General features: G+C 40.4%; 1 protein-coding gene across 3 annotated transcripts in view; it reads right to left on the bottom strand.

Moving 5' to 3' along the window:
- ARHGAP10 (Rho GTPase activating protein 10) overlaps window positions 1–12,341 on the bottom strand; it is a 333,889-nt gene that overhangs the window by 123,195 nt on the left and 198,353 nt on the right. For 2 of the 3 annotated variants that reach the window (XM_040331859.1, XM_040331851.1), the window contains exons 13-14: window positions 11,616–11,681; window positions 4,387–4,461 (exon numbers count right to left, since the gene is read on the bottom strand). In XM_040331859.1, the coding sequence (XP_040187793.1) occupies window positions 4,387–4,461; window positions 11,616–11,681 (141 nt within the window). The remainder of the gene's footprint in view (window positions 1–4,386; window positions 4,462–11,615; window positions 11,682–12,341) is intronic. The other variant, XM_040331844.1, reaches the window with a different exon arrangement.

Below are 12,341 nucleotides of genomic sequence, written 5' to 3'. Positions count from 1 at the left end.
AATTGCATGAGGACTTTTATCTGCAGTTCTGAATTGATTGCAGCGTATGATATACAAACAATTTGTCATTCTCATAATGTCCAGGGTAATGAAATGAATTCACTCACTGGTTTCCTCTAGTCTCCCGTGCCAAAGAACACTGTGTTATCAGCACAGATGGAGCATGCATGGACCTGGAGCACCGCCTGCTTCAAACAAGCTTCTCAGAATACCAATGAATGCCTCAAAGTCAGGCCGGCTCTGACAATACATAGTTTAGGACACACCAGATTTATGCATCTCTAGCTCTGTGGCAATATAATGATTTACCTAATCAATGAGTCAAATGTTATTGTATTTACTAAAGTTGAAATTGTATCATACATAAATCTAATCATATGGCAGCAGGTAAAACAGACCCTTTATTCCAACAACAAAACCCACCAACAAAATGTAACCTGAATAATACATACTGCAATCTCCTAAAGCAGAAATGTACCCCGAAACACAAAAATCCATTGTGTATGCAACGCAGCCTGCACATCCCTAAACATGTCAGTCGTTTGTATATAGATTTTTTTTTTTTTACTTTTCTGACACTTTCTTGTTGTCAATAGTCATAGGTGATATACCTAGGTAGGGCCTTGCAGTGCCTTTAAGGGAGATCTCATCTGATCTCACACATGCACTTTATGAGATCTGGTCCTATTTGTCATTGTTTAATAACAAACCATGGCAGATCTTGTACAGCGCTTGTGCCCTGCAGTTTAAAAAAAAAAAAAAAAAGTCTTTCCTATCTTCAGCAGGAACAGACCAAAACGACTGCAGAAGGCATACAAGAAAGGGGGCAAGCAATTACTGCTAAGTGTATTGCTTTTTAAATGAAGACTGCATTGCACTTCTCAGGTTTTATAAAGAATGGGTTGTGTATTTGTGGGGAAGGGGGTGACAAAACTACACTATACATTGGATTATGTTAACATTTAGACCCCTTACCACTGAGGCAGTTTTCAGCGCTAGAAATAGCGCTTGTAAACTGCCCCCTATTCATTACGTTTGCTTTAAATTCCACTGGCTTGCAGCTGTAAGGTCAGAAAACTTTCTTTCGCTCTATTGCTCCCTATGATAAGTTGGACATGGCTAATTCTTCGTAGGGGCTCAGTACAGGACACAGGATCTTTTTTTATACATTTATAGCAAAAATATGTATATGCATAAATTAAACCAATATACATATACTCGCCAATAGTAAACTTACAATTGTTTGCAGAATACTTAACCCACTTCCACTTAGATGGTGGTTAGGCTGAGGAATGGATTACTGTTGAATGTATAACAATATGTACAGGGATACCCCACTTTTAAGTACACAATGGGGTTTATTTACTATAGCTGGAGAGTGCAAAATCAGGCTCACTTCTGCATAGAAACCAATGAGCTTCCAGGTTTTATTACCAGGCTTAATTGAACAAGCTGGGGTTAGAACCGCATTGGCTTCTATGCAGAAGTGAGCTGGATTTTGCACTCTGTAGCAATAGTAAATAACCTCCTTTGTGTACTTAAAAGTGGGGTATTCCTGTATAATAGCAGAGGCCAGAAAAAAATTGCCAAAAGGTCCACTATTCTTCCACCAGGAGCTGTGAAGGGGCGGGGCGAATGAGAGGACAACTGTACTCCGACAGGAGACTCGCATGCAAGATGTCAAATCCAGCAAGAAAGAAAATCACCTCACACCTGAATCAATCAATATAAAAAAAATATATAAGTTAAAAAACATTTTTTTTTTTTTTTAAAAAGAAAAAATTTCAAAACTAAGATATTAAAAAGTGTGCAAGTACCAAGAAATCTACTCCTAAAACCCTCTTGTGCAAATATATTTAGTGAATGTGTGTCTTGGTGGAAAAGACAGCAACAAATTTCAGAAATGTGAAAAAATCTTGTGGGGCACTTTTAACCCGCAAGAAGGGGTTAACCCCAAGTATTCTGCAACTAATTGTAAATTTACTATTCGCGAGTATTTGTATATCGGTTTCATGTACGTATATTTGATATACATGTATAAATGTTTATTATATTCATACATGTTCTTTATCTCCAGATACTCTCCTCGCGAAATGCATTGAGATTAGTAGCACAGTTGTTTCAGATTTATGGTGGTCATCTCTATGGACTACATAGGTTCTATGGAAAGGTTTCTTTGTTGATCTCAGTATACACACACACATACACATATATATATATATATACACACACATATACATATATATATATATATACATACACACACAGTTCTTGTATTACGTTTTGTTTTTAAATGTCTGTCAAATAAATGTTTCATATATTAGATTTCAGGTGTGACTCAGTAAAAGTCCTGTGGGCTAAATATTGTTTGTTGTGTGCATCCTCTAATATAACTCCTTCCACTTCCAGCTAGCCCCAGTTTTGTAGCAATAGAGAGACCATAACAAAAGGGGAGGGTCCTTTACTGAACTTCAAAAAAGGGATTTTACTGACAAGTAAAAAATAAATAAAAAATCTAGCTATACAATGCAGGGCACAGGATATTTAGTCTTCAACCATGGGACTTCAAAAGCAATCCAACTGAGGGGTGGGCAACACAGTAAACAAAGGCCAACATTCCCACATGACAGCTTGCCTAAAAAGAACTAAAGATCCCATTGTCCAATTCTGTATGACTATGAAATCTGATTTAAAACAGTTTGTTGCAGTTTCACTTGTCCTTCTGCATAGGCACAACACAAGCAGTTGCCTGGGCTGACCATTGTGCGTAGAGACCTCGCACACAGATGCCCAGTGGTGGCTGGATTATGCCTGCATGTCTAACCACCCTTTTCTAGCCTTCTTTATAGTTGATTTTTTTAGCAGTAGTGTCGCACATTGAGAAGGCCAATAAAAGGATGGCTCCCTGACTGAAAAAGTTCTAATTTTATGATGGTCTAAGAGCAGAAATGTATTTATAAAATTAGCCACTCAATACTGGTTTAGTTAAGCTATACAGCGGAACCTCAGTTTGCGAGTAACACAGTTAACGAGCGTTTCGCAATACGAGCACTGTATTTTTAAAAATCGTAACTCGGTTTGCGAGTGTTGTCTCGCAAAATAAGCACGATGCAGACCAAAGCGGTGTGCAGTACCGCATTTGGCCTAAGGTGGGGGGTGCCAGAGCCAAACAGTGCCGATCGCAAACGATCAACGCCGTTTGGAAATGCCCGGAAACGCCAGAGGACAGCTCGGCTGACCTCGGAAAATCTCGGGAACAAAGTCTTTCCAAGGTTTGCGGAGGTCAGCCGAGGTGTCCTTTGGCCTTTTCCAAGTCTCTCCAGTGCCCCCGCGCCTCTGGCCGCATGCAGGATTGCATGTCATTGAAGTCAATGCGAAACAAATTATTTTTGTTTCCATTGACTTCAATGGGGAAACTCGCTTTGATATGCAAGTACTTTGCATTACGAACATTCTCCTGGAACGGATTATGCTCGTAATCCGAGGTTCCACTGTACACATATATGACAGCAGGGTGGGTGGTCCTTAAAGTCCCAGCCTCACATATACAGTATGTGTTGCCATCATTCTTAGGCACATCGTTCCCTTATAACTGTGACCAAGCCATTAAGGGGAGATCACTGTCAAGTACAAACGATTGGAAGTCAGTAGAATGGGCTCCCAATGATGACAGCCAAATCAAAGTGCTGCAGGATTGGTAGCCCTTCCTACTATTCCCATGCATCACAGTCCATTAAAGTGCTGGCTCCTGCTCACAAAAGGGGGTTAAGATGGGCATTCTAATTTCCTGGTAGGTTATGCAGAAAATATTGTTCAACTTAAATGCTAGTAAAATCTACCCCCCTTGAGCAACACAATTGTATATGTGAAAACATCACAATGTGGAGTACTGCAAATATGGGAGCTGTCAAACTATCTGTTAAGCTCCAGAATCACTGGTTATATACATTTACATAGTATGTGATAATGGCAATACAATAGTAGCATTACAATATTATGGCAGTACGTTATCTTTGTCTGCATGCTCGGCATAGTACAATATATCACACATACAACTCCAAAAAAAAAAAAAAAAAAACACATCATACAATTCTCTCAAGTTTAGTCTACTTTATGTAGTTCATCCAAGTGCCGATTACCAATTTACTAGAATATGCCACGCTAATAGGATTATTACCTAAGAGACTTTATACCTGTAGTTTTATGTCTCAATATTCAGTATATCCATACTATCATGTACAATACACAGAAAATGACCAAATGTCATTTATGCAAGAAAAAAAATAAAAATCATATACCTTTTTATATAACATTACATAAAAAGTGACAAGTTATTTATAGCGTGCTTAGCTAGTATACAATAAAATTATTAAAATGGTAGCATACCCATTAACAAATTCAGAAGTCTCTGGACCTTTGAACTCACCCCCACAACCCTGTACAATCCTTGGTCATTTATACCTGCAAGAGAGAACAAAGTATTACCCAAAAAATTATGCCCAGGTAGACCATATCTTCCAACACCATTTGCATAATTTGCAGACCAGCACATAATAGAAAAGATAAAAATCCTGCCAAAAAAAAATACGTTAAAAATGTTGGTGTACTATGCAAATGTCAAGAGATGGAGTTTATTTTGACTGTATTCTGTGGCACTTAGCCATATAAATCAAGAACGCAAGTAATATTTGTACTTTATGTTCCTAAATACCACTATGGTCCCCTGGCAAAAATGGCTACAACAATTTTGTTTCACTTATTTTTATGCTATACAGCAGTGGTCTCCAAACAGCAGCCCGTTGCTTGCTTTTTTTCCAGCCCTTGGCCACTATTTCATCCACTGGAATCCACCGACACCAACAACGGGGCACTATTCTTTCCAACGACATCAAAGATGGAGCATGGTTTACTTCCACTGATGCCAGCACATTTTCTACTTCCACTGACCACAGTCTGGCCCTCCTAATGTCTAAAGGACAATAAACTGGTATACAGCGAGTATAGGGTCTACTTATAAATGTTTTCACATACAAGTCATACAGCTTTCGCTCAGAATCCATGCAATGTTTTGATTGCATTCAACTGTGTAAAAGTAGAATAAATATTAGATCACTAGCATAGGTGTGTGCGCCCCAAAAGCTCAAACACATATTGCCGATAACTCACAATGTTCATTCAGAAAGAGAAGGGGCCAGTAAACTGCAAATTTACCGGCCCCTTCCCCCACTCATACTAAAACATCTCTGCAGCAACAGCCAGCGGGAAAGGAGAGTAGGCAAGCTGAAAGCGCTGTGGGAGGAAGGGGGGGAGGGCAGTAGGGGAAATCTCTGTGCTGCACAGGGTGATTAGGGTGTGCCTGGGCACATCTGGCACACCCTGTGTGCATGCCTATGATCACTAGAAATACATGTTGTATGTGGGAGCTTGTGAACCTCACATACAGATGAGGTAGTTGTAAAGTAATTTTTTTTTTACCTTAATGACCTCCCTGCATTAAAGTAAAAACCTTTTAACATTTGTTGTGCCCTTCCCTCCCTAAATACTTACTTGAGTCCTCTCTCAATCCAGCACTGTGCTCGTCTGCAGCTTGTCTCTTCTCTCTTCCCAGTCTCACAGGAGACTTAGGCAGCAGCATTGGTCTATGGAAGCACACAGCCCAGCTAGGAAGCGCGCCTGCACGTGTACCCCTATAGCACATGGCTTGCTATGCGGGTACACATGGGAAAGGGGGAGAGGACAACGCTGGCAGGGGACTCCAGAAGAGGAGGTAAGGGACTGTTATGTGCAATACCATTGCAAAGAGCTGGTATGTTATTTTAGAAAAAAAATTAAAATAAAGTTTTTACAATCACTTTAAGTAAGAAAAGCTTGTAGCATATGAGAACCAATATATTGCATATTCAATAGCAAATCCACTATCAGCTTCTTATCCTGACCAGTAATAAAAAAAAAAAAAAAAGGAAAAAGGACCCCATTCGACAGCCCTCCACTAGTGCGACAATCATTCATACAATTTAAATATTTCTTCATAAATCACCATGAACATGTGTGAATATGAGGCTGAAAACATGATTTCTAGTTTTGGATAGCATGGGGAGCGTTATTAACTGGGGTTTTACTGCCATCAGGGCCTCCATCAAAGAAATTCATCTTACTTTCTGAAATAACAGGGGGACAGTGGATTTCCCCTACTCTACTAAACACTTTATTTTTTATGATCTAAATCACTCACGTAGACACTGCTGGTCAGTAACTCCCCTGATCCAACAATTGGCCACCCTAAATAATCTATACAAAAAAATAAAAAAATATTTGAGTCCATTCAAGGTTCTTATTTTAAATGAAGCCCTGCTTTTAAATTAGTTGCAACACATGCTGATCACTGGCGGGTCCCAGCCAATGACTGGCCACCAGCAATCGGCTCTGAGTCTCACAGAACTCAAGTCTGAGCTTGTAAACAGCTGTATCCAGTGACATGGGATCTAGTTGGCTTTTCATTCCCAAAACAACTTGATCTCCAGAAAAAGCAGCACACACAAACTTGTTGGGCACAAATGTAACCTCTTCCTGCCCAGTGTCATTAGTACAATGACAGTGCATATTCGTAGCGATCAATGTAAAAATGTCGCTGGCGATGTCAGTGGAAGTTAGTTCCCACAAAGTGTCATTTCGTGTCAGAGTGCGTGATGTCCCGCTATAAGTCGCTGATCGTTGCCATAACTAGAATAAAAAAAAATCCAGTATATATTATATAGTTTGTAGATGTTATAACGTCCACATAAACCAATCAACATACACTCATTGGGTTTTTTTTTTTTTACCAAAGACATGTAGCAGAATAAATTTTGAACATTTTATAGATTACATTTTTTTTATGGGAATAGGTTTTATAGCAGAAAGTAAAAAATATATATTTTTTCAAAATTGTTGGCATTTTTTTCATTTATAGCGCAAAAAAAAAAAAAAAAAAACAGGGGAGATCAAATACCACCAAAAGAAAGCTCTATTTGTGGGGAAAAAATGACAAATTTAATTTGGGTAGTGTTCCATGAGCGTGCAATTATCAGTTAAGGCAACGTAGTGGCAAAAAGCGGCCTTGTCATGAAGTGGGGTAAATCTTCTGGAAGTCAAGTGGTTAAATACATTGCAATTCTGTAACGCCAAACACATTTCGGTCTATATTACTTATGTCCATGGCGGAAGAATAATGGTAGAAGATAAGCATGATTCTTATGGGAATGACTTGTTTATTATGTCATATTCTTAGGATTGTATTTACTTGTAATATTTGTGTTTGGCTTTGAGAGTCTGCTATTTTCATATTATTTCACAGATTATATCACAGTTCTGTCCTGTAATTCTCCAAGGGTATTTTCTTTATCCGTTATTGTCAGCCTGTGAATACTGGATAAAAACATTTGTTATTCAATATATCCATCTGTGACAAATGTAAATTAATGATAGACCCTGAGGGAGTAGAAATACTACAAAATAAGAGCCTTGAAACTGAAATTTCCTTTTCAAGATACACAAGAGATGCATAATGCTTTACACTGGCTTTACTTTTTTTATTTTTTTGCATGCATATTTTTTTTATGTTGAATAATGGGATATTTTTTTTTTTCAGAAAGGAAAGTAACCGCTGCTTGAGTTAATGTTTTTAAGAGTGGCAATCAACAACAACAGTTGCACAAATAATTACATGCTTTGTTCCTCCGACATGTCATATTATGAAAACACGTATTCTAATGTTTTTATAACAAATTAGATTATCTCCAAAATAGTGATGTATTTAAATCCTTCTTACATAAGAATATTATTTGATTCCACCTACAAGAATATGAAAAAGTGGTAATGTAATGCTCCACACGCCAACAGTAAGCACCAACGGGATTCATAACCAGCTAAAAATCTGTCAGCTACTTAAATGTTCCAAGAGTAAAAGTCCAGCTTAAAGTGATTGTAAAGTCAATTTTTTTATTTTTTTTATTAAAAACAAACAGGTTTATACTTACCCGTTCCCTGTAATGGTATTGTTGCACAGAGCCACTCCAAATCTCCTCTTCTGGGGTCCCATGCTGGCGATCTTGGCTCCTTCTCTTCTGTCTGCCGCCATGGCAAGCATCTTGTATGGGGGCAGATGTTCAGGCTTGCTCCTGAACCGGGCTGTGAGCGTTCATAGACACACAGTGGAACTGGGGGGGGGGGGGGGGGGCCTTCTGCCTAGTGGATTTGAATGACATTAGCGGAAGCCAATGGTTTCTGTTATTCTCAGCAAAGCGGCTTTTTTGTTTGTTTAACCACTTCAGCACTGGAAGGATTTGTCCCCTTCCTGACCAGGCCATTTTTTTGTGATACGGCACTGCGTCGTTTTAACCAATTGCGCGGTACAACACCCAAAAAAAATGTATGTGCTTTTTTTCCCCACAAATAGAGCTTTCTTTGGTGGTATTTGATCACATCTGCATTTTTTTAGCGCTATAAACAAAAAAAAGAGCGTAAATTTTTTTTTGGGGGGGGGGAACACAATATTTTGTACTTTTTGTTATAATAAATATCCCAATAAAAAAAAAATGTTAAAAAAAAAATCTTCATCAGTTTAGGCCAAATATGTATTTTACATATTTTTGGTAAAAAATTTAAATAAAAAAAAAATTGCAATAAATGTATATTGATTGGTTTGCGCAAAAGTTATAGTGTCTACAAAATAGGGGATAGATTTATGGCATTTTTATTATAATTTTTTTTTTTACTAGTAAAGTCATAATTCCACCATAGAGCAAGCACACTCAGGATGTCTATGGTTCCCATTTTTTTTTTTTCTGTGCACATTTCTGATGCTTTCAGTTTGTTGCTTGGGCCCCTTGCACATGGGTGCCAGAGCCCATGCAACACGAGTTCTGGATTATGTTCCCTGTCTGGAGGGCCAAGGTGCTGTGTACAGCCTTCCATAGACATGAATGCCTATGTACGATTGTACTGGTGTACTGCATATGAATATATATCAATAAAATCTGATTTTATTGATATATATTTATATGCCGTACACCAGCAAACCTACCATAGCTACAACAATGCAACGCCTGTGAGATCCCTTCCCGGTGTCCTGCCGAAAATGTTCCCCCGGCGGATTAGGACCCCCCTGTACTGCGCAGGCATGGTGCTTGCGCAGTACGAACCTCAACCGAGCCCCCATGTACTGTGCAGGTGTGGCTCCAAGTCTCCGAAAATAGCCGAACACGTTGAACTGAGAGTCGGCTCTACATGGCGCCTGCACAATGACTATCACATATGCCGCGTGCTCCCGATGCTAGTGCTACTCTGCAAGGGGCGGGGGTTATTTTAACAATAAAGTACACTTCTTAGCGGGGCGTGTTGGTTATATGTGGAAATTCGCCCATGAACATTGCCATTGCAAAACCCACCCCGCTAAGACGTGTACTTTATTGTGAATGAGAGTGATTGATGTGTCCCCTTTTAAATCCGGCACCTCATCCCTATAAATTGTATTATAGGATTGTGGAAGAATGAGAGGGATTATATGTGTACTTTATTGTTAAAATCACCCCCGCCCCTTGCAGAGTAGCACTAGCTTCGGGAGCACGCGGCATATGTGATAGTCATTGTGCAGGCGCCATGTAGAGCCGACTCTCAGTTCAACGTGTTCGGCTATTTTCGGAGACTTGGCGCCACACCTGCGCAGTACATGGGGGCTCGGTTGAGGTTCGTACTGCGCAAGCACCATGCCTGCGCAGTACAGGGGGGTCCTAATCCGCCGGGGGAACATTTTCGGCAGGACACCGGGAAGGGATCTCACAGGCGTTGCATTGTTGTAGGTTTGCTTTTAGTGCCACTTTAACCACTTAACGACCACCCCATAGCTGAATGACAGCTACAGTGCGGCTCGATAACTCTGGGAGGGCGTACATTGACGTCCTCCCAGAATAGCGCTCCTGCGTGCCACCTGGCCGACAGCGGCCATTTACCACGTGATCGGACCATCAAATGACAGAGCGATCACTTGTAAACAAATCTGCGTCTTGTCCGGCTCTTCTCTCCCATCTCAGTGTGAATGGAGACAGGAGAGATCGGTTGCAGCAGCGCTGTGGGCTGGATCTGTAGTGCCCACAGCGCTGCTTTGTGCCCATTGCAGAAACATCCATTCACATATGCTCAGCCATTCAAACCCAGCAACACTCAGCCATCCCATCCACCCCCAGCAACACGCAGCCATTGCATCCACCCCCAGCAACACAGTACACACAGTACACAGAACATAGAAATACATTGATTTTATAAATGGCTAAATACCCTTTCTCACCAGCAGTATATAGCAGTCTTGTGACTTCTATCAGTGCATGGTTAAAGCTTGTAGGAGAAGTTTATTTTCCCATGACTGTCCTAATAAAATGCCGGACCCCTGACCCTCTGTCTAGACAGTGTTGATTGGCCCTGTGCTAATCACATGCACTCTCCCAAGAAAAAAATCAAATCTATCTAGCAATACACACCAAACTGTACAGCCTCAGTCCAGTGACCATCTTATCCGGACCCATTTTGGAGACAATGCATTAAGGGGAGGATCTGTGCATACAGGATCAAACAGCCTTTTTTTACACAATGCAGAGGATTAACCCCTTAAGTTCCACAGTGAGTATAACAAGCATGCTTTACTGCATATACAGACTGATTTTACTGTTGTGGGTTTAGTAACACCTTAAACAAGTTGCAGGTACACTGTTAATCACAAACTGACTACAAATCTTTTGTTTGAGATTGATACAAAAATCCCTTATTTCACAACATTCATCCACTTTAAGTACAACAAAAAGTATGAAACAAGTATCAAATCTAGTTACTATGTAATGCACAAGCTTCAAAAAAGTAAAACAAAAGTCTTCCTTTACCTTGCCTGATTGAGCCACATCCTTCAATATTTGTTTCAGATGTCCCCCCTCCCAAACACTGCAGCTTGCAGTGAGACTTTCAGCAACAGGGACAATGCGGTTAATCCAGAAAGCAGTAAGCAGAATTAGGCAGGGCCATGTGCTGGTTCAGCTACTGGCTTGTGCATTGGCACAGTGATCATTCTGATATTGATGCCCCTGCAACATATTTTCATCCCATTGTAGCACAGGCAGGACCACCCTACATGAGAGTGGCAACGCTGCTCTGAATTCAGGAACAGTACAGCCCCATTGCCACACTAACACAATCTGCAATTGGACTTCACTTGCAGGCTCAACAGGTATTTGGGGGACTTTGCAGGGAACCAAGTGAAGAGAAAACCAAGTGCAGTTGCCCTTATAATTATGTATTACACCATAATTGTTGTAGGCCATAGTTCTACTTTAAGATATGTCCACTTTTTCTCAGAGTGTGCAGAAATCGCAGTCCCTCCTCATGTTAGACTGCTGGAAGGAGTGTTTCTTGCAATGACAAAAAATGTTTGCTTAATCAGTCTGATGGCGCAGGTTTATCATAGAATCTTGTAAATCATATCAGTCAGGCACATTCAACCACGCTAATGTCTGACCAGCTAAATCTTGGAAGCATTTGCAATACCTATTTCACCACAAATTAAAGGAACAAACATAATCTATAAAATACATTACCCCGTGATTCAATTACATTGATACAGTTTTTTATAACAGCAAATCCATGCTGGTCAAGTTGAGCTCCTAAAAAAGACAAATGACAGAATCAGCCGTGACATCATTTTTTTTTGTATGTACATTAGAAAATAAAGCATTTTCTGATTGGGCCTTAACATGACAGTAAAAAAAAACATGCTTTGCAAAAAAAAAAAATTGTAACAATCCATAAAATGAGGGATGGCATTCACAATGTCGTCGACAACATTAAAAAGATAAATAAATTGTAAAGTTACATTCACAAAATATGGCACTAAAATGACAAGAACTAGAATGGGCTCAAACTTCTAGCAGCACACCAAAAATCACAAATTCCATGCATAATGGTGAATTGCGTTTTAAAGCGGAGCTCCACCCAAAAATGGAGCTTCCACTTTTCAGAACCCTCCCCCCCTCTGGTGTCACATTTGGCACCTTTCAGGGGGAAGGGGGTGCAGATACCTGTCTAAGACAGGTATTTGCCCCCACTTCCAGGAACAAATCGTGCGGCAGACATGCCCCTACCCGCACCCCCTGCTGTCTCCTGGGAAATACATTGTTCCCAGGAGAGAGCGGGGACCAGTGACGGCGCGCCGTGCTACTCGTGCATGCGCAGTAGGGTACCGGCCAGTGAAGCCGCAACGCTTCACTTCCCAATTCCCTAACCTAGGATGGCGACAGGTGCAGCCGAGGGACAAACGATTGCTC

Source organism: Rana temporaria, chromosome 1, assembly GCF_905171775.1.
Source record: "Rana temporaria chromosome 1, aRanTem1.1, whole genome shotgun sequence".
Classification (NCBI taxonomy): domain Eukaryota; kingdom Metazoa; phylum Chordata; class Amphibia; order Anura; family Ranidae; genus Rana; species Rana temporaria.
This window is presented reverse-complemented; position numbering and strand designations above follow the sequence as displayed.